General features: G+C 40.4%; 1 protein-coding gene across 1 annotated transcript in view; it reads right to left on the minus strand.

The window, feature by feature from the left end:
• diaph2 (diaphanous-related formin 2) overlaps positions 1 to 24,350 on the minus strand; it is a 411,384-nt gene that overhangs the window by 56,826 nt on the left and 330,208 nt on the right. Inside the window, exons 27-28 of the mRNA XM_073486670.1 lie at positions 14,628 to 14,792; positions 6,456 to 6,591 (exon numbers count right to left, since the gene is read on the minus strand). Coding sequence (XP_073342771.1) covers positions 6,456 to 6,591; positions 14,628 to 14,792 — 301 coding nt within the window. The remainder of the gene's footprint in view (positions 1 to 6,455; positions 6,592 to 14,627; positions 14,793 to 24,350) is intronic.

Genomic DNA, 24,350 nt, shown 5'->3' on the forward strand with positions numbered 1-24,350 from the left:
TTAGAGGAATTAAGGTAAAGATAAAAGTGATTAAAAGCTTCAAGGTGCCCTCTATAATAAGTGTTCTGTGTCTTTCTCTTCATACAAAAGAGGTGCCACAAAATAAAGTAACAATACATATTCAGCTTGACAATTTAATTCATAAGGCAGACAGACAAAAAATACGGGAATATTCCCTGGTGTTGCCTTTAATTGCTAATGAACTATGGTATTTATCATAGAATATTAAGAGGCCTCCTATGAAGCCAGGCTCATTTTCCTCCTGCTGACATTTATTTATGGAAATGCATTGGAAACGTTATAATCTGTTAGCATGAGTATTGGAGTATTTTATTGTATCACCTTCAATTACAAAATGTCATTTTGCAGCCTATCACATATATTTAATCCTCGCCTGTCATTTGTTTATGAATAATTCTCTTTCTCTACAGGTTTCTATTCATGCTTCCTGCTCATATGGGCCTGAGCTGATGCAGTCAGCCATATTCAGTGTATCATCATCACCTTAAGGCAGATTCCGATTTCGACTGGAGATACAGCACAATCTAATATGCTGTTATTTATTAGAATGGATGTATGGCAGCAGATAATCCCGCTGCCCTTGTTCCTGTCTTTCAAGGTAATGATGGTATCCACCAATCCATACCTCAGGAGTTTCAGAGCATGCGATGCACTTCCTGCAATCCGAATCGACACAGCTCAGAGGCAAGGGCGAAGGAAAAAAAGCAATTTGCTTTGAGTTTGGCATCACGCTGCTGTGACATCCATATGCAGATGTAGTGAAAGATCCTTCATTTTTATAACTCATCAGAAACTACAAATATATCACCAGACATGGCAGCCATCAGTGGCGTGACAAAGAAATGACACTTCAGGGAATAAACAGGCAGCAGATTCAGAGGTATTGCACCATATATCATCATTACATTCTGGAAAGGTCTGTCCTTGTCCGTTATATCCTATAGCTCCCTAATACCACCTTCATTTCCCAATCTAAGCTGAGGAATAGTGAGAATCTCTCTCAGAAACATTTCTTTTATCTACTCTGGTTTCTGACCTTCACGCCTCTACAAGCTATCTCCCCTGGTAATATTGTTTGCCATGTCGACTGTGCTGTGCAGACACTATGCAAACTTAGAGAGCTAACCTGTCCGCCCCGCCGCCGCCTGTCAGCGCTTGTCTATGATCACCTAGCTGGCATGCCTGCGACGCAGGTATGCACTGGCCTACCGGCAGCTGTCAGTGTCACACAAAGCCATCAATCCACATCTCTGCACTGTCATTCCTGACAGGACTCTGCCAGCCACAACCAGTCAGCCAGCTGCATAGAAATATGTCAATTTAGTTTAGCATGCCACACTAATAGATGCTTGAATTTGGACAATGTGCTTTAGTAAACAAAAGAAGAAGAAAAAAACTTTTAGGAAAATGCACAAATAGGGAGAAATCATACTCTAGACACGTATTGTATTTAATATTTATGCCAGAGCAGGACATGCTAGCTTTATAGAATCAATAATAATGTCAGTCTTGAAGAATGAATCTTAATTTAAGTAGATGTGGTTCATCTTATGTCGATATTTAGAAGTCACTCTATATCAGAGTAAGGATTAGGCATATAGAAAATACTGACATGTACAAAAAAAGATCTGAAAGCACTAAAATCCTACCCTAACTATTTTGCTTGAGTTTAGTCAATTGAATGTGTTTTTTTTGAGAGGAGCCCACTTTTATTTATGTAAACATGCACTAGTTCATCGTCAAAGTGTGAAAGGTTGACAAGAAGGATGCATAAATAGAAGCTGCAGGCCCATCATTGTCAACATGCCAACTGCTCTCTGCAGAGAATCACAGAGACACGGAGACCTCATTCTAGCAGGCCTTGCTGAAAGGGAAATATGCCTAGACGACTATCACCAGCACAAAAATATGCGTTTGGAGAGGAAAGGAGGGCACACAATGTGTGAAGTGGATATGGAAACACCGTTTAAGGATTCATTTCCAATGAACAATATATATACTGAAAGCAGGTTTACCATAATAAGACCTCGGTTTTTCTACTGGGCACTAATGTCGTTTTTAGATATAATCAGTATGAGGTGGATGCAACCTTCAGAGAGCAACGACAGCTCCATTCAAGGTGATAATAATGTGTGTTTTTATTAACACACCTTGATAAAACCTATTTCTCCACTGTAATATTCCCACAGAGCAACACAGCACATGGGTCTAATTCATATAGTAAAAAAATGATCACTTTGCAGGTAAAACTCAATCATAAAAACAGCATCTGTGGAGCCTCTGCATTTGTTTTTACGGTTGAAGTAATATGGTCTAGGACTATCTTAATAAGTGATAATACAGAAAGTTTGTTTTCCACTCAGATAATTTTATTTTTGGGACCTTAGATTAGTTAAGAAAATTATTTAAGCTAATGCTTAATGAGTCCAGTTGGATCACATTTAATGTGTGCAGTCAAGTAACGGCAGACAGTTGGTACAGCCGTAAAAAGGTGCTGTAAAACTCCGGCTACAACCAATATGCTTCTGAACTTGATATTCCTCAGGTTGGCGATCAAAATGTTTTTCAGGGGTTCATACGGCGAAGGAGGCTGTTACATAAGCTACTACTACTTTTTCACATACTGAAAACAGCACCATATAAAGTAGGCTGGAGAAAAGTTGACTGGAAACATGTTAAACTCAAAATTCTTCACTATTTCTCTGTGGTACCTGGGAGAAATGCCTGGACTAAATAAAATGTTCAAATAACTTTTATTTTTCCTGGTTGTTTGTTTATTCCTATGTGCCTTATGCCAAGCTGCATTGTGCTCAAAGCGGCATGTGCGCTTTCCGGCTGTGTTCAAAGCTTAGTGGATATGACTGGGGTACTCGGTTGACATGTGGGTGCAGACACTTTCCCCAGACAGGGGCACTGACCCCGGTGATGCCAGCCGAGTAGGCGGCCAGAGGGGCCCACTACTCTTCACAAATGCCTTAGAGAAACAAAGTCCAGATGCTCTACAGTGCCCCGGCTCTTGACACACTCGACATGCTGCTCATGACATTGTTTCATACGCAGCAATAAAAAATATCCCGCTGTGATGAGCCATCTTCCTCTGCTTTAGACGGAGGCATTAGTTTGGGTTTATTCTACAGTGTTCAACAGTTATTTCCAGGGAAGTAAAGTGATTTAGTAAATGTTGAACATCTGGTCAGTTCAAGAGAATATGGAAATCCACTTAGAGCAAATTAAAACAAATGGGGTGACCGGGTAATGATTTTATAAGCAATTTCCTACATTAGGATTTCTAATACTTCACACGGAAAACACGTTTAGCTCTGCACTTGTCTCATCTATCAATCATGCTTGTTGAAGAAGTCCACACGCCAGTGCACTTTCAGTTTAATCTCAAGTTTTATCAACTGGGAAATGGGAGAAAAATCATTTCTCTCTCTCGCTCTCTCTCTCACACCAGTTTCCTAAAAGCATTTTTCTGTTTCCCCTCCCCCCACCCACCCTGGTGCCATCCTGGCAAAAGCTAAATGAATTAAACTCTCATTAAATATGCATTTCATTGTTAATCATTTGCAAGCGAAGAGGATTAGGTCGCAATTTGTGGAATGACATAAAATCTATCCTTTCTCAAAAATAGCCTCTTGAAATTGCATTAAACACAATAGTATGATCCATCAAATGGTCTTTTAAGCAAGATAATGAGTAAATCAGTAAATCCATAAAACATAAATTATTGACCTGTATATTAATTCTCATAATACAATGGCCATATGTTTACCCCATCTGTTCATGCTAATGGATTTCTAAAGCTAAATGTACAATATTTAAGTCAACAGTTCTGTCTATCTATCTATCTATCTATCTATCTATCTATCTATCTATCTATCTATCTATCTATCTATCTATGATTATGATTAAAATAATGAGGACAAGAACAGGCAAATCAAATCTATTGCAGTGCCCCAATTAGCCCCTAACCTTCAAAAACCTAAATTAATGTGAAAACTGTTTTCGACATGATTAATTAATGGTAAGACGAATTTGGTGGTACACTACCTTATTTTCATCAACCTTCACGGAGAACACGGTAGATGCTTGACATGAAAAATTGATGCGAAAAGTCTCCTCAAATAACTAACTCCTCGAAGATATCTGAAGCACACATAGAATTTTAGAGCAGAATGGAAGCCAAGACTCTCAAGCCAAGGCTGTCAAACTGGAGAGGAGAAGAGGCAGAGAAAAAGAAAGATGTGCAACAAGAAAACACTGAATATCCTGCTATGTGTGTTCCAACCAAACAGCTTAAAGAGAAACCATGAGGGAACACAACAGTGGAACAGCGAGGCTGCTGTAACCTCCAACCTGCTTCTGGCTCAGATTCGTTCCCATTCACAGGATGCATTTAAAGAGCTCCGTGTTTGATTGTCCTTTCTCTGATTTCATTTCACATGGAAAAAGTTAGTACACAAAAAGGAGCTATTCAAGGTTTAATGAAAATGTGTAGTCAATGCAGGTAAGAACCTTGACAGGCGAAAAAGCAGCCTGGCTTCCACACTGTTTGAATTTAAAAGTGTGTATTTCATAACTGCCAAGGTCAGTGTGATCGCGACAGTCCAATGAGCTAGGTGTTGGTGTGGAGGACAATCCTCACTATCTCCAAGGCTGCAGGCGACGTTGCCCATGTCATCCTCATGTTTTATTTATGCGAGTCATATTATGGCATTCAGAAACCAAGATCAAAATCTGCTCTGGCAGAAATATTTAATATCATACCTACTTCTCAACCCTTCTCCATCTGGTTAGCCAGAATGAGAGAACGGGGTAGGCAGCCTCCTTCAGCTCAGCCATGTTGGATTATTAAAAGTGAAGCTTTCAAAGAGGTCACTTCTCAGGGAAAAAAAAAAAAATGAAGCATGCATCAATTATCTTGGAGAGCTCGTGGCATACTGAAGACTGTCTTGTCACATTTCCCAACGTGGCTGAGCTACAGAGAGGTCCTTGGCTGGCGCTGACATTTAGAAGCTGGTGAATTGTGGAAATCCCAGTCTGTTTGTCAGAAAAATGGACAAAAGACCGCACTGACTGCTCGCAAAAGCCCCTTCAGCCTTGAAATTCCTTCACAATGTCATTGGCATAACTAGATGCAGGAGTACAGCTCTGTTGCTCTAATTTTTCATGTCTGAACAACTGCAACTCACACTAATCAATACACGGTTTACTGGCATCGCTGGGGGACAATAGAGTGATTTCAATGATTCACGACAATAAATATAGCAGGCTGCCTGTAAACAGTCTCAGACTGGAGGAATAATCATTTTCTGTCGCATTGCTTGCACATGATCAGTGATAAACGAATAACAACAGCAGGGTCGTGTTAGAGCTGGAACCTACAGAGCAACTTTCAGCCTCTTTCATAAGTCAACCTCAGCTACCTATCACATGTGACCTAATTTTTGTGCCCCTGCTGAGTCTATGAGGGCGCAAACAAAGTATTCGTGTTTAGTGATTAATATTGTTCAATAACTGGTTCCACTGCCAAATTATAACATAGATATTTATTACTTTAAAGGTTGAACGTCAGATTTCCATTTCTATTTTTGATTATAAAGCAGCTCTAATTGCTATAGCTATATCTGATTGGTTTTATGTCCCATGTGATAGCCTATCAACACTAATTAATCTACTTCTTCAAAGTAACTAGTAACTCAATAAGTTATGAGATAAATGTAGAGTAATGGATGGATCAAACAGTAGAAAATGGAAAAGTCTAAATTGTTCTCAAGCACAGCACTCAAGTAAACTGTACTAACTTACATTCCCTCACTGGATATTCTAAATTTTGAGACCAAGATTTTTTATCATTCTCCTTGATTATCAATAATCGGTATCTGTTTCGGCTCTGAAAAAAAGATACTGGTCGATCCCGAGTTCAGACAGAGGATGAATGGAGGAAAAGAGCTGCAGGAATGGACAGTATGACAAGAATGCTATGCTTTTTGATCATTAAAGCATGTAAACATTTACTGGTAGACACCCAGAAGTATGAACCTGAAAATGAGCATAAAACACAACCTTTAAATGAGTTACCTGTTTGGAAATATACGTGCATGTTACTACAGGAGAGAATGTTTCTGTCTACTTGAGCAAAATATACCACAGAATAAAAAAAACAAGGTAAAAGTAGCATAATCTGCCTGTTGTTTGGTAGCAGTGTATCGGCTATGGGAGTAAGTATAAGATTCCTTCACAGCCGAACAAAAAAACAAAAAGATGACTCCCCCCCACTCCTACACATTATCCTCTTTCCTTCAGAGTTCAAATCTGTGTGAAACACAATTCCCTGAAACCCCCTCTCCACCCTCCTGTTCTCCTCCTCCCAACTCCCCACCTGCCTCTGCGTCTCTGTCTCTGTGGTGGCGCGGGGAGAAGTGGCATACCTTTGTTCATGTCAATCAGCTGCTTCTTCTTCTGCTGGCGCTCCTGCTTCTCGCGCTCTGCTTTCTCCTTCGCCAGCTTGGCTCTCTTGATCTTCTCCTCCATCTCCCTCTTCTTGTGGTTCTCCTTCACTGCTTCCTGATGAGGCACGCGCGCACACAAACACACACACAGACACATACAGACACACATAGACACACACAGATAAAATCAGAATGTAGCTCCTGCCACCACCACTCTTTTACTGCCTGCGCTACTGTATAGTGTTCAGAAGCAGCAGCATGCCATCAGCAAATTCTTATTCAGAGAAGGGTTTGATAGTTAGAGATAAGCTGCTGGAATAAACAATACATCATGCCTTGTGTATGGGCTTTTTAAGGCTTCTGCACTGTTTTACATATTTTCAATAACGCACAGTTGATTTGTTATCGATAATACATCAACATGGCACTTTATAAATATAAATATATATAAAAGGCGAGATGATCAGCACACATATGTACCATGCCAGTATATTTCCTGTGGCAGACTGCTGCTACTCTTTTTTTTTTTCTTTTTTTTCATGCTATGTCTCCCTTATATTGTCAGTCTCTGAGGAGGTAAAAAGAGATATCATCCTCCTCCCTCTTCGTGACCGGCTGAAATGTCAGGAAGGAGTCAGAGAAAGAGAGATAATCAACGGTGGAGATTCAGCCTTTACAAATGTGTCAGTTTGTTCTTGTGCCAGCAGAGAGTAAGATGCAACCGTGTGACCTTTGGAGACAACAAAATGTTCTCTCATCCCAGGCCTGTGGCGCAGCCCTTGACAGGACCCATCATAGGTGTTAGTATGCGAGAGGTCATACCGTATGTGTATACATTCATATGAGCCTGTGTGCCTACGCTGGAGTCCATGGGCATTTGTTGCGCTTCTGCTCATCTGTGGTGTTCCCCCTTTTATGTATGCATATGTGTGTGTGTGTGGTAGTAAGTGAAGGCATGGCCCTGTCTATGCACTGATATAATAAGTGGCGACAGTAGCCCCACCATCTAATGCCCCTGTGGTCCTGATGTGTGTGCCGTGTTGGCAGCTAAGACAGAGGGATTACAGGGATTGTGGGGAAGGAACAAGGAAAGAGCAGCTCATCATGCCAGTCAATAGTAGAGCTTTGCTCCATGTCCAAGGACACAAGCCCTTATTGTCACTGTCTCCTTGTTGGATGACAAGGGCAACGAGACAGAGCGAGCGAGTGAGGGAGAGAGAGAGAGAGAGAGAGAGAGAGAGAGAGAGAGGGCGGGGAGAGAGAGAGAGAGAGAGAGAGAGAGAGAGAGAGAGAAGGAGGTAATGGAGAAGTTTTTGTCTTATGAAAATGTAGGAAGAGATGTTTTGCTTCATCAGCAGCTAGAAGTCGATGAACACTCTAAAATCAACCTACATTTTATCACCACATCAAGGTTGTGTAAACGATACAGCTACACTCTGTAAGGGCTATTGACTGTGTGCACTTTGCTGCTGTTTTGAATTAGAGTGGATGAGAGCTGTGCTCAGATGCAGTAAAGAAACAGTTAACTAGCGTATTTAGTTTAAGTGACGGGCAGCTCTGGCAGCACGAATCAAATTGATTTCTGTCCTCATCCACTGACAGGACTCAATTCATTTTGGAAGCAATACCGCCGCATTTCTCAACATCTACAGCAAGAGTCGGAAGATAAATTATGCAGATTACAAATAAAATCCTGCCGGCAAAACTTATTTTAAACAAACAACTAATTCTGACTGTAAACATGATTATGCAACGTAATTATGTTGCTCTAATCACACAGCACCACTAATTACCATAGCAACAAATATGTTTCACAGATCTCCTATTTTTCCCATTGCCTGTACCGTTCTCTTTGACGGCCCCTATTTTGCCTTTGGCAACAACCGATTGTATCAGGTCTCATTTTCTTGCCAACACTGTATATTGTAGGAGGACATAGAAGAGATAAACAATCCTCATGGGGGGTGTTTTAAAAAAAATATTCAGTGCAGAAAAAGCCGATTTAAATCTCAGTGGAAAAATAGACAAAAGATCTGGTTTCTCTCGACTGTCTCAGCTACATTTTTAGAAAAAATCCAAGCCTCTCATTTTGTCTCTTGAGTACTCTTATTTACTCAAGATCAAAGTATAATATTTAGAATATGAACAGTTGACCGCGTAAAGAAGTTATTTTTGGCCACCACACTCAACCACAGGTGGAAATCCCAGGGAAAAAAATACCATCCTCCCCTCCCAATATATCATTGCAAATACAGCTATGTAACTTCAATAATATACATAAAATGCAATGTGAGCGCTCGTGCTGATTGTAGACACTTACTAGCGCGTTTTTGATTCTCAAAAGATTGTGACCTCCTGATGTTTGGCTCACAATGGTTTTATCCACTGCATAATAAATCATTCAAATGAAAACAATCAACAGTAGCTTTGATCTTCTAACTGAGGCAAACACTGTATAAATGTTTAATACACATTGAATCCTACTGACAGGGGTACTTAAATCGAGCCGAAGTGACGTCTTTGGTCTTAAAATGTGTCATAAGTTATGCTATTATAGTAATAATCAAATACTATTTTGAATATCGGATTCATTCATCAACAAAATCATAATAAATAGGTTTCCTGGTGGTTTTAACCACATCTCATGGCCTTCTTCAGTGAATAACACTTGTTTTATGTGTCTTTAGTACGTGACTATAGTCAGGTGGTAACAGATGTTTCTATTATTAATAATTCCTGGTTAATGAGGACGATGTTTTCAAAAAGTTGTGAAGAACCAAAAAAAATATTTTTAACTAATTGCTACCAATTACTTTAATGCAGAAAGGCACAAAGGGGAGGATGTTGTTTGCAAACAAAATAATCCAATTAAAAAAAATATCTGCAATAAAATAATTAAAGATTAGACTCAGTCACAGAGCTTTAGAAAAAGGAAGAAAAATAACAAGAAACACTCCCATCAGAAGTGGAGCAACACTTCAAACCAACCCAAAGGTCAAAAGATTTTTTTCCCCTATGATTATCTCCCATGATAGACCATCCTTCGTGGCCTTGACTCTACCTACAAAACCTTAAATAATACATTGAAAGCGCGCAGTCAGGAGGCCATGTTTATGACTGGCTCTGTGCACTGAATCCCTCTGGTGTAAAGTGGGAAAATGTGGTGCAGGTACTGTGCACATATTGCTAAGGGAGATATGCACATTTTCAATTTAGAGTCTCAAAAAGACAAAACATATGTGCGTTTTCTCATAATAGTACCTTAATGCCGTGCTTGTCAACAACACTAGTGACAGGCCCCATCCTTGTTTTCAGGCTTGTAGAGGCCATGAGATGTAGTCAGAGTATGTCACACTCGTGTGTCTAAGATGGAGATTATAAGTAGGCCTCTATCTATTACTGGCTGGAAAAGTGAATGCTTTGCAACCCACAGGTCCAATCTACCAACAAGGGCCAGGCAGCATTTTTCCCTTTCCAGGTCTGTCCTTTCAATAATTCATGAAATGTGTTTGCTGTTCTTCCTTGACCCTGCACAACACAATACATCTCCCCCAGCATGGCTCCCCTCCCATGCATACAAGTTTGCCAGTCCAATGAGGGAGCAGTGAGTATTTCCAACTGCTCAGTTGCACCAGTGATCTCACACAGAGTGTCACTTCTACATCTCATTTGAATTTTACAAACACTACAGCGCCTGGGCTTTAAGCAGCAAATGTGTTTATTAGCCATCTGTTACGCTGTGTGCCAGGACGCGAGGGGAAATGGCTTCAAGAAGTTATAGGTTACAGATTGTGAGACTTCTGCTCTGTGGTATAGATGTATTCCCACATTGATAGGTGACCTCCAAAATGTGGTGCAATCTCAACCTGGAGTAAGTAAAAAAAAAAAAAAATGCAGGGAGAAACAGTGATTCAGCAGGAGGGTGGGGTGGCGCTGTCGGGGGGCATCGTCTTCAACATTATCAGCGTGATTATGATAATTATTGTCATATTGTGAAGGAATTAGCAAGCTTTAGAAATATCAAATGGGCTCAGAAGTGGACGGATGTGCCCACACATACACACACAAACAGACTCACACACACCAAATCATCGTTTTAATCTCAAAGATGCTCTATCTTGCTACTTTGCGAACCCGGTCTGGGTCTTTTGGTCTTATTAGAAAGTCACTCAATTAACAAAGAAGACTGTTAGCTCATCCCAGCCCATCTGCTGCGCTTTGATAACTCATTAATGGAAAAAAAATCCTCATCCCCCATGCTCCTGGTCAGGATTACACATACAGACCCTGCGATTGCATTTCACTCATACTCTATTTCAGAATATGGGAGCAGCATTAAATTAACAAATTGTTGGACTCTTCGAATACTGACTCCATGTGCTGAAATCAAATAATATTTCATTGGCCACGGGAAAGAAAAAAAAGAGAATGGGATGGGAGTGAGGGAGAGAAGAGAATGAAACAGAAGGAAAATAGAGTTAATGGATTCTCTTATCAGTTACATTCAGTTCTGTGAGGACTGTCTGTCAATGCGTTTACTCAAATGCCTCATGTCGGTCGGGTGCATTAAGCCCTTGCTTTTTAGTAAAAGCAATTTAGGGTGACTGTATTGCAATGGAATTCTTTAATACTGCAGATGCTTTGTGCTGTGAATGCATTACAAAGGCCGATGCAACAGAAGGAAGTTAGCGAAGATGTTTTGTCTGAGACAAACAACTCAATGTCACAATATTGAAATAAAAAGTCTGAGGCACACTGCGCATATCAAAAAGTTAAATTCAGGGCTCTTCTTTTAAATTATTAGCTGCCAAAGCGTCATAGTGTTTACTAGTTTTGCCATTTGGAACAAATCAGTGATGGTTAATGTGGGTCGACTTCGTCAAAGATAAATAACTAGCAGACATCTCGCCCCAAAAAAAAAAATCCTTCGCTGACAAGAAAAAGCTGAGGAGGAAGCTGCGAAGGAGCCAGCTCAGTTGTTTTCACAGGGTAAGAAAATAAAAACAACATTCAAGTAGAAACAAGCATTGATTCCTTGTGCTCTGCAAGCAGATGGGATTAGCCTTTCTGTCAGCAAACCGAAGAGCCAAAAACTATAAATAATATCTGAAGAATGTGGTGATTAAAGGATTGTTTTTATATGAATACATTAACTTATAACCAGCCCCCCCAATTTCAACCACACCACAACACTTTATCCCACTCACTTCCCTCCCCCTTATCCATAGCAAGAAAGTTTAAATCAGTAATAAAATATTCATACGCAGCTATTTGCTTGAGAGAATAATTTATTTTCTTGGGTGGATGCCTCTTTTAGAGATATGCAACTCTGGAATCCTTGAGGGAGTGTTGCGTTGTGTGCTGGTGCACTTTGATCAGCGGGAATGAAAAGTTGGTTTCAGATGGGGATCAGAGTAAAGAGGGGAGAAGGATTCAGACAAGGAGACTTTGTCATTCACATTAATGGATTGTGAAGACTGAGAGCATGCCTTCTGGACACCATGTCATCATCCTGACACCGGGATTTTTCGGCGGATGGTGCAGGAAAGATGGCTCAACTGCAGAAGGTGGAAAAAGCAAAGACTCTTGACGTGCTTTAAAATGTGTTTTTTTTTATACACGCTTGCTTTATTCTGGCATGATGTTTTCATTGCCATTAATTTCAGCTCCTCAACGACTCATCTGCTTTGACCTGTGTGCTTTATTTACTGCTATCACTGCAATCATAACACCAGCATGAGGCAGAAGGAATTTTTAATTTTACTCTTCTCACTTGTGTATGCTCTTTCTTCTTCGATGGTAAGAATTTGGACCAAACGTGTAATATATTAGAATGTGAGGGTCAATATACGGAATAGAGAGTTTAGCTTCCTTTTTGTCAATCCTTTATGCACTTTAATTCTAATTTTAGTTGAAGGAAACATTACACCTTCTACATAAACTTTTTTTCCAGACACGCACAACATTATCTCAAACTCTCAGGTGGAAAGTAAAATGCTATTTCATTAAGTCTTAAAATCTTAACCTCCTCTCTAGACTCATTAACGGCAACAAAATCCAGTAAGATCTGCAATGCCCTGTGGTGACATTGCATGCACACGCATACACACAAGCAGCTGCAGGCTAATGAAACTCTGTTTAACAGGTTAAGAAGCTTGCCCAAGCCTCTTTTATCAGTAAGACACTGACATTATACATTCCCCTATTCTCAGCATTTCTACTTTCAAATAATATATTCTAATATAATATATTCTAATCTGTTTTATAACTTTGGCTTTTTTCTTACAGCCCCCAGTCAGTACTTAGGAAAGAGGGAAAAGTTCATAAGTATCTTGTCTTAAAAAGATAAGTTACGTTCTTCAGATTTAAGCACGCTGTGTACTCAGGTAAATGCCATGACTAATTTTTGTACATACAGTATACTGTATGTAGGCATGGATGCAGCAACCAGGGGTGTGATGCAGACTCGCAGCAGAGAGAGAGAGAGTGACTACTCGTGATCAGATCTCACTTCCCTGCTCTATATGCAAAAACGGACGCAATGTTTTTTTTACACGAAGAAAAAAGGAACTTAATATAAACATATGCCAAATTCACAAGAAGAAGAATTTCTTCTTAAGAATTTGTCAGAGACAGCGTTTCACAAAGTTGATAAAGTTTCTCCTAACTCAACAGCTCACAAAATTGAGTGATTTTTAAAGGAGTCTGGGGAATTTCTCTGCCTCTCCTTGTGCTGTTCTTGACTGCAGTTGCTGTAGCTGCTTTGACCTAAAGTGTGTTCGTGTTTAAGGTTGCCCCCCGCTGTAGTGCTGAGTGTTCTGAAATTCTAGATAGTAACTTTTAGATATAAGTTTTCCTGGCCAGTAAAATCAAAACAATAATCATGAATGCTGTGTATTTCCAGTGACGTCATTATATAGACTGAGCCCTCAGCACCCTTGACTTCCCGCGTCCCTGCATGTAGGTGGAAAAGATGCCTTGTGAGTTTCCTATCCATAAAATCTATATTATAATGAACACATTTATGTACTACTGTATTCACAGGATGTGCTTTAAAAAACAAAGTGTCTCATTTGGGAAATGTTGTGAATATATTTGCATATGATATCTTTTGAGATTTAAAGCACGTGCCAGATCCAGCATGTTGACTGGACCCAAAACATTTTGAATAACGTTGCCAAAGAAACCTCTTCTAGAACACCATTTTTCCCCAGAAGAAGAGGGAAACACTTTGTAATCTGTTTATAACGTGTTAATATACCATTCATACATTATAAATAGGGGGACTTAGTGTTACTAACACCAAGATGGCATTGAAAAAAGTGAAAAGTTCCCTGACAAAAAAAAGGAGGTTGTGTCGGCGATAATGAAAGAAACATCTCTGGCAGACACAGTGGCATTATGACCTACTAAAAGATGACATACGGAAGGAAATCACACAGCGGGTGAGCACGGTTACATTCTTGCAGAGGAACAGTGCAAGAACTTTAAAGAAAGATTGAAAGCATGTCAGGGCCAACCAAGGGAATACAAAGACCAAAATAAGTGGCCAGGAAAAATGGTGCACTCTAACAAACCAAAAACTTTGTGGCATTTTTATGATGTGGAAAGTGAAATCACTCCCAGAACTGAAACTAGCAGCTGAATGACTGAATAAAATGTGTCTAACCTAACTGTGTAATGAAAATAACCCCGATAGTGTCAAAGCAACATTTTCAGGGTTGACTCATCATGGGCCACATTTTTTTTTTTACAGACAGCCAGAGTTAATAACTCGAGGTGTGGAGTTTGAAAGCTAAGGGCATTTTTACAAGCCAAGGAGGGTTTAGTAAAAACCTGTGATTATTACACTATAACGTTTGGATGCGTTTTCACCATCAAGCAGGACGCACTGAAAGTTTGGTGAAAATGCGCACATGTTCAACACATAACTTCTGTTCTTGTTCGTTACACATTGGGTGTCTTTGAACACCCGATGTGTGTGAGCAAGTGAAAGTGTGTGCAGAAGAGTGTGTGTGCGTGTGTGCATGTGTGGGTGGTGGCTTCTGTCAGTCCCTGTGTGTGTGTGTGTGTATATGTGTCTACTTTGAAGAAACAGTAAAGACGAGACTCTTCATGTACATGCACACAAAGCATAAACTCTATACTCACAATGAAGAGGATGCGGAAGTTGGCCAGTTCTCCGAAGAAATCCTCCACGCTGACTACTTGGGGGTCAAAGGAGAAATAGCTGCCGATGCTCTCGTAGAGCTTTTGCATGTTCTTGTGCATCGTGGACAGTTTTTCGTACTGCTCCCGGGCATGCTTGCAGAAGCCGTGAGAAGGAAAGAGTTAAGGGAAAAAGTAGAAAAACATGTATCTCACATGGATGGACAAAACATATTTAGAAACTACTGTAATCAGCACTATTATGACCCCTCACAAATATGTTCACCTGTGAAAAAAACAAGGCATTGTGAGAAATGATCACTTCAGTAGCTTTATAGCATTCAAAAAGCCCACCTCTGTCAAGGTCAGCAAAACAAAACACTGGATAAAGAAGGGTCAGAGACAATATAATGTGCCATTACAATAACCTCTCCAACTCACTTTGGAGTCAATGGCACGGTGAGCTAATAGCTGCAGCCCTGGAGTAATGGAAAGGTGTTTTGTAGTCAGCAGCATGACACAGATGGCTGCTGGAAAAGCTGATTGCAGTCATTGTTCTATTGTTTCTCCCAACAACAGTGGGGTCAGGTTGTTTTGAACCTCACAGCTCACGTCGCACTGTGTAATTTACTGAACAGGCGGAGCACTTTTCTCCTGGTGAATGGCTATTGACAGCCGGCATCAGTTAAGCATTATCACAGCAGCCACTGACCTCATGGAGACTGTGCTTGGACACTCCAAGACTCACATGCACTGGGTGGGATGAAGAGGATACGACTTCACACAGGACACACGTATTATACAACTTGTATACATGTGTATGCATGCCTGCAGACAAAGACAAGAAAAAAAAATCCTACAGTATAAACTCCAGCGGCACAAGTTTCAGTGCATCAGCACTGGTGTCCACCTGCTGTGTCTTCAATCATTTTGATCATCCTTTTTTAGAGGCTGTAGTTTTTATAGCTATAATATCTGGAATGGCTCAAAGATAATCACTATAATGTGGAATTACATTAAAACAACTTTGCTTTTATTTCAATAGCTCTGGCCATCAGTTCTATTGGTTATGATAACACTGTAATACCAGTAATTTCTGCGATCTGGAGACGTGCTGACTAGCTTAAATTATGTTCAACAGAGCAACAAACTTGAGCAGCCAGAGGATCAGAAAGATTAAAAACAAGCTGAAGCTGTGGCTGGATTAGCTACCACTTTATCTTAGTAAAAAAAAAAAAAGGAACACACCTGTAATTGTTTCCCTAATAATTCCTTATTGCACAGAAAAACCTTGCGTCTTTGTTGCCATTCACCCTTATTCTCTCCCACAAAGGAGTTTTGTCAAACCCATGGGTCTGCTTAAAACACGTCTGACCGTCTGGTCGTTCATGTTTGGTTAGAATGCTGGTAATGTTTCCAGATTTCACCAGTTACTTTGGTGAGCACAATGTAATCATAACAGATGTGACAGAGAGTGATGGAAAGAGTCCTGAAAAGCTGTACTAGAGTATGCAGCTGCATGACATAACTGAAATATGACTCAATATTACACAAAACTACTAGTTTTCAAATAATACTTAAGCAAAAGTATTCTTCTCAAACTCTACTCAGAGTATCAGCTAGTTTTTAACAGTTGGTGTTAGATGCATTGTCAACAGCAGGCGTTCACTCAGAGGGGTTTCTGTTTCTCCAGATCTTCAGTTTAAATTACTCAGTGGTCATGGTCACCTCTCCACTGGGCCTGCTGCAGAGTTTCGTATTTTTGTCCGTATGTCAATGTTTTCATTGGCCCATTTGTGATCAGATAGGAAGGTTTAGATAATAATTAAAATTGTACTGAGTACAGTTATCGTTTTTTTCATACTTAAGTAAGAGTAAAATTACAAGTACACAAAAACATGACTTAATTACAGTAATCTGAGTGGATGTAATTAGTTACTTTCATCCCTGGTAACAGATGGCCAGAGCAAGAACATAAAACCAAATAGAACTGAAACATAGTTTTCCTCTATGAGTTTAAAAATATGTTTCCATCTTATTGTCTAGCAAACTGGAAGTGAACATTTGAAATCTCCCCAAAAAGAAAGACACAGAAAATGCCATCAACTGGTGTGGAGTGAATAAACTAGGCTATGCAAAGCGTACTTTTATCAGAAGTTGGCAGTACAGGTTAGTTATGCATGGCTGGAATAAACAGAGTAGAAGAAAATAGAAGTAGTAAATCAAAAAAAACAAAATCAGTTGTTTGCCAACCGACAATAATCCCCAGCGAAAATGAAGAATAAGAATCAAAACTTCTCGTCTTGGCCATTTGCTATCCATCAGCAATTAAGTGCATGAAGGCAAAAAACACATCAAGTGAGCAAAACTGAGGAAGTCTTTTCAAATTTTGCTGTTTCCATCAATCGTATCTATTCGTTTACTTCAAATTGCACATCAAAATAAGTTGATGGAAACTCAGCTAATATCTGTGTTTTGGACACAAGCATGGTTTTACTTCTGTGTAAATGCAATTTATTATTTAAGTGTCTGTGGTTCCATGTGTGTAATTCTGAATGGCTGTTCAGTTGAAGGGATTTGTATGGCCAGACATGACATAATGTTTTAACTGTTAAAGTAACAATAATAACCTTAAATCAGGATGAACACACATTCATTTTTCAAATGAATTATGTCTGATCTGTGCATCTTATTCTGATGTATTCTCCATTTTAACTGATAATATATAAATTGCTGCTGCGACACAGAGAAGTCTGATCCAAATTGTACTTTGCTTTTACATGTTTTGCTTAACTGCTAAGGCTGCAGCTTCTTGCTCTCTGCGTCATCAGTACAGTTATAAACAATTAGCGCTCATAAGCAGTCGCCTTGGCAACATACACAGGCTGGTGGTGCAGCATGTGGCCTGCGACTGTCGGGGCTCAACAGTTCAATCAAGATGTTCTTTGTGAGCGATCCGCCGCTATCATGTGAAAGCCACTGTTCTTCTACAATGCCATTTGTGTACTGTGTGTTTGTTCTGTCATCTTGTTAGACATCCGTGTTGAAGTCCAGGGATTTCTCTGTGTCCCTATGCAAGTTATTAACTCACACTGTTGTTCCGTGTGTATATAAATAAAACATTCACGTGACTGTATGTGCGTGATGTATTTGCGCTCTTTCTGTACATACGCAGTGTATGTGTGTGAAAGGCCTTTTCATGTCGCTGAGGGGGAATGAAAGCGCTGAAAGGGTAGGCTGGTCGGATTGCCTCCCTGGAAGCTAGTGTTTACCAAAACACAGCAGCAATGGCGCAGTCCAGGTTAGCAGCAAGCCCACACACGAGGGCTCGATGGATGGACTCATCTTTCTGTCTTTCCTCCTCCCTGTCTCTATCTCCTCCTCTGCCTGGACCTGATTTATCCCCCCTTGCTTCTGTCAGACTGCCTTTATCTCTTCTTTTGTCCACCTCCCCCTCACTCCACTTGTGTGTGAAAACTCGGGGGGCCGACGGATGGATGTAAAAGTAAAAGTTAGCCAAAGAAAGATATCTTTTCAAACGTCCAAACTCCAGACAGAGTTGTACTGTATTTGTGTCTCAAAATCTCAAAGTCTCAAAATGATCCCTGTACAGATAAATCCCTTTCTGGGGACCAATCTGCCATGAACAGCGCCATATGGTGCAGTGTCATTTATTAGTGAAACAGAACTTCAGTGCTTCACCCAAAAAAACACAATCGCAGCCAGTTTTGAGTGCTAGACTGAGCTTCATTTGAAATGCACCCTCGCAACGATGCCTAATTGGTCAGAATGGAAAACTGACTCCAAAGTATAAAGAGATAATTGTGAAATCGTGAAAAGCATTCATATTCATAATGCTGAACCGAACAATGGGAACAAGGATCAGCAACAGGTTCATGCCAATAAAAGCAAGCCAAATATTAACGCGTCAATCTAGCAGCAAAAGATGTGTTATTTTTCTACTCATTATCAGCATTTAGGTACAATATTGATTCCACTTTGCAGCAGAGTCCACAGCGCCTTTAGCGCAGGAAATGTTCCGGCCACAACTGTTGCCTCTCTTGTAGAAGGGTAGTTAAAAAACATTGAGGCAGTGGTTACTTTTGGTGCTTGTTGTGGCTTGTGGCTCTCTGTATTTCTATTTCTACCCTTCTCGCTCTCGCTCTCGCTCTCTCTCTCTCATTCTCTCTCAGTCACACACACTCAAATACACATGTATGCACATGCACAGTGGTAGATGTGTCCCGCTGGGGACTGGACTGAGGCTGGCTGGGCTTTTGCTCCTTGTATTTCCACATCAAAGACATGTCATATTGATGGAGCCTGACACACATTATCCTGCAGCAACACAACCGGTACGGTAGAGCCTTCATCAAACACACATACAGACACAGAATGAACAGGAAAAACACACCCAAACCCACACACACATATATATATATAGTACGTGAGCACACACTCACACGCCCATTTTTTGTCTCTCTGTCAGACTGTCCGTTATTCTTTTCTTTCCCTTCCTTTCTCAGTTATTGTAGCCTTTATTGTCTCTCCTTCTCCAAGATAAATCTGTTTTTTTTCTATTTCTTTCTCCTTTCTTCCTGTTCACCACTGTCTCTTTCTTTCAACACATTCCCTTTATGATTCTCTTTCTACATTTCCCCTTGATATTCTCTCCATTAAATTCTCTCACTCAAACAAGAACTCCTGTTTCTTTCTCTCCTACTCAGAGTGAACTTTCACAAGTCTGCTGTCTGAGCCGTGTCTGTTATTCACGTCGCTTGGGCTTGAAGCAGAGCAGGGAGCAGAGGCGATGGGTCTCAAGGTAAAGCATCGTGCAGCCTTTGGTCGCCCCGGCTCTGTTTGTCAGTCTCTGCTCTTCTCCTCTAGCTGTCCTCAGAGATGTGCTACCGCCTGCACTTCCTGTGCACTGAACCTCACCAACGCAGAGAAAGACAATTGCACCAAGGCTTCAGGGCTTAACGTTGCAAGCGCGGATGCTACCAAAGATATCTGTGGAGTGCTTACTGGATTTTATGCTAATGATCAGATTAGAACACTTAATTTTGCAAATACCGGCATTTTATAGTTCTGTGCCTTGTCTTTCTTTAATTTCTGCATAGAAATGACTTTTTTTTAAAAGTACTAGTGCTGTAGCTGTTCAAAACATGCTGTTCGGCACAGATTATCTGGTAATGTGAGGAGTTTATAGATCCAGTCTTAAGCCTCCTGAACTGCTCATATCAAACATCTTCGATATTTACAGTTCAAAATCTGGATCATTATATTGGTACTTTCTGAGCTGGACCCCAACAACCTATGAGAGAAGCATCCCAGAGCAGCTGATGGTGCTGCCAAGCAACGGCAAACATTGTAGCCCTTGAGGCTAACGTTAGCGAGCATACTACTGTTGACAGACACATAAAATCTCCAGTTCTCACTGAAAAATAGAAAAACTGTGTTGACTGTGTCACCCCACTCATCCAGACTTTTTTAATCTTCTGCTTTTGTCTTTTCTCACTGCGACACGTTACTACAGCAAGTTGATGCACCACGCTAATCTCCATTTGTTTACGTCTGCTTCCCCACGAGATCACGTGAGAGCACTTCAGTCTGCAGAACCATGAAGTCAGAGCGCTGTAGCCACGTCACCACTCCTGCACAGAGCGGTGTTCGCTGTATATTCAACATTTGTTAACATTCAATGTGTTGGGTACCAAAGTTGCACCAGATGACAACTAGTCAAATGGTTCCCAAGATACATACAGATGGACACAGATTCCTGCTTTATAGTTAGATTTCAATGAGCGCGTTTATGTGTACATTAGTATCCTGTTTTTTTTAAGAGTTATTAAATTTTTGATCATTTTTGGTTACGGTGTTTACTTGGAACATAAAAAAAGGTGTTTAATCATACCGCTGTATACATGATCATAACGGTAACTGGACTTCTGATCATCTAGCTGCAGGTGTGTCTTGATCTCTCACCATCTCAACCACTGCTCTGTGCGCTCATAAACACACATTTATACATCCCACAGTATCCTGGTTTCCACTGAAGTACTCCAGGTGGCATATCCAGTTGTTTCAAAACTGGGATGAGGCGTTATCCATATTTCTGAAACCAGGATATGACGTTTACAAGTGCCAAACATTAACAGAATACTCCAAAAAACACGATTATCATCAGGACACTAGAGGGCATGTAAACACACTCAATAACTGAAGCTGTCACAACTCTCGGATAAACAATTTTAGCTCCCTGAACATATCACACTAAGGCTTGGCTCACACAACTCCAGTTTCTGACAGCGTCATATCTGACAGTGCCGATTTACAAAGACAATGTCAGATGTGAAATGTGATGTCAATGGCAGCGCTCTGCCAGTTCATGTTTTTATAATTCTCTCTCTCTCAAATCTCCTGTTGTTGCCAAAACCCAGCCTGTCCTTGTAAAAATCTAGAATTAGTTCTTTGTCCTGCCACAGTGTCCTCATTACTGTGTTTAATCAGTCACTTTTTATCTGTGTGTTTGACGTGCCAGAGAGGGTACATTTAACATCAGTAAGCTGCGATTAAGGGCGCTCATTTTTAACACCACAAAGTGACATCAAAATCATATCCAAGTCAGACTTACCCTAGATGTACAAAATAAATAAAAAAGGAGAAGAAGAAGAAGCTTTTTTGGAGCCAGACTCCATTCAATTCCACAATAAAAACCCAGAGAAAGAGGAAAGAGAAAATCCATTTACGAGCCAATACAAAGTTAAAACAGTCTTCACAATGGCCACCTATGAGGATGGCAATAAATTACCTGGTTTGTTTACCTGTGTGCATGAGAGAGTTATTAAAGTGCTGCATAAAACCCTACAGTGGGGGCCCAAAAAGCCTCCTTAATAAATCTCCTGTAACCTAGTTGCATTAATGTTTATTTAATGCTTTTTCCCGTGCATGCTGGCCCCTCCATCCAAGGCCCCACACTAAGCCTGCTTTTCTCCAAACCCCACCATCCCTGCTCCCTTTATCCCCACACCTCCTGCCAACAGCCCCTGTGGGCCAAATTACACCAAAGCTGCCCACTGACTGGACACAACCCATCATGTTGAGAGCGAGAGCGGGATGAGAGAGGGATGAAGGAATGGAGTGTAGTGGCAGGGGCACCGAGTGAGAGTGAGAGAACACAGAATATTAGATGTACAAAGTAATTCTAGCCAACTCAAATCTATGTATGTATGAATCCAACAGCTCTTATTTGACTTTTTTATAATAAAATCTAAAATTCTTTGTGTTGGCTGCCTGCTTCTTTTATTTAAAAAGTTTTTTTTTTATTGAAAAAGTTTTTTGCTAGCATCACTTTTCTCAACACTATACAGAGAGAATGAAAAAGGAGAATAAGTGAGAGAAATGCAAGGCTTCATTAAAACTGTGTTGTTATGTTTACAGTGATCTTTTTCGCTGTTGGCCAACACTATAGTATTCTTCTCCACACAGTAAGCCATGTTCCTAAGTGAGGAGGACAGGACTGTTCTGTTGTGTGTAGTGATACAAGCAGAGGTAGGTCTGCAGGGCGAGCAGGAAAGAGGCTGACAGCGTCCTGAGTTTGGGCCATGGCACAGACACCCGGGCTCTCAGAGGGAATTAGCAGAGCAGCCAGTTCTGGGAAATTGGGATGTGACCTCGTGCTGGGGTGGATGGAGGGAGGGGGGGGGGAGTGTGTGAGGGAGGGTATGGTGGAGAGATGGAGGGCTGGAAGAAGGGAGGCGTTGCCAACATTTTAAAAGAGGCAGTATACTGTATGTGTAAAGTTTTAAATCACTGACACATATCTGAATGTACTGAATGGAATGCTTTGGTTTCATTTACAGAGAAGTTATAATAAATGTTCATGAATGTAATTTAACAACACATCACAATGGGCTGTTATTTTATTTAAAATCAGAGTATGTGATTTATTATGCTGAGGGAATCTCAGTCAAAACTGAACAAAATACGTAAGTAGCGTGGGATCATGGGAGATGCAGTTATCATTGGTGAGCAACCACCATTGCCAATTAAAATCTAACCTACGTGACTCAGGCAGAAATGTTCGTGGACAAAGTTCAGTGTTGCTCTGCATTCCTTCCTCAGTTTCTGGCCCTCTCTTGGAAGTTACAGCCATGAGCGACCGAATGAAACTCAGTTACCTGAGTAAAAACTTGTCTGTCCTTGACTTTAAGCTCAAAGTGCTTTTCCATGTGTTTAGCTACAGTGTCTCTCGATGTCATAATGTACACGGGCTTGAGGTACTGAACTACGTAGCTCTTTGAATCCCTCGCCCTCGAACACATTGATTGGCAGCATGTTGCATTGTATTACACTTTCACCCTCTCTGCTAGCAGCAACATGATCTTTGGCTGCAAGTCATCCTCAGACATGGCAGAAGGGTGCTTGGTCTTAATGTTGTACAGCATAGTGCCAGCACTAGGGCTGCACAATTAATTGCGAAATAATTGGAATCGCAATATGACTAAGTGCAATATCCAAATCGCAAGAACTGCGATTATTTTATAAAGGTAAGATGCGTCACAAAACTGTTTTAATGAAATGTTGAAGTGCTACAGAGATGCTCTGGCCTACAAAGCTTGTTCTCCAGATGTAATAAAACATTTTTGTTTGGCAGAGACCGGGAGAAATGCCACATCATCATGATTTTACTAGTTTTTCAAAAAATGTGAAATGTAATAATCCATAATAATCACGAATTACATCACAATTGGATGTCAAAATAATCGCAATATCACTTTTTAACCATATCATGCAGCCGTAGCTAGCACTACAACAAAACTGAAGAGTGGCATCATAAACGTTTACATTGGACATGGTTGCATTCTGCAGGAAATGCGGCCACACCGAGCTTCTGTTAGCGCGCTAGATTTTTAAACATTTTAATGCAGAAAAACTACATTGGGACCACATATTGATTTTCTATTTTTGGAGCTGTGAACCCTCTCTCTCCTCTGACTCTCTCGGACACATGGCATAGATTTTTCCATACATAGACTTTAATTCAGCAGGCCGCCCCGGTGTATTAATGGCCGCCAAAGTATATTTGACAACTCATTTTTAGCATTTCTTTCTGTTGTTCTTATTCATTTTATTCACACACACACACACACACAGTTATGCTATCAATCTATGGGAAACAAAAGTCTACCACCTCCAGTATGTTAACAGTGCTAACAAACGTGTAGCCAAATTATCATGTCAGCATTCTTATAATGGAAATGTAAACAGGTTGATTTTTTGCAAATTAGATTTTTTTAAAAAGCAGAATATCACCAAAGTCAATCATCCAACAGTTCTCAGAACATTTCACTCCAATCCAAAATTTTCAATCTCATTTTGGGGCTTCAGGAAGTCTTTAGAATAGACCATCTTGGAACCATGAATGTTTGAACCATATTTGGGGGAAAACATGAATGGCTTTCATTGCCATCCATCCAATATTTGTTGAGATATTTCATTCCGGATGAAAGTGGTGGACAGACTGACTGACCAACAGACGGGCCAACATTGTTTTGTGTCCAGAGTCCTGCGGCAGTCGTTGCTTGATGAGAGAAACTGCAGGATCTTCCCTTACAGTAGCAATAGTTGTCAAATGTCTTTGAACAATACAGCCAACCTTAATTTTCTAACTGATTAAACATCTCCCTGGATATAAAAAAATGACTTAATACTTAAGAGAACGAG

The sequence above is a fragment of the Pagrus major genome, chromosome 18 (assembly GCF_040436345.1).
Source record: "Pagrus major chromosome 18, Pma_NU_1.0".
NCBI lineage: Eukaryota > Metazoa > Chordata > Actinopteri > Spariformes > Sparidae > Pagrus > Pagrus major.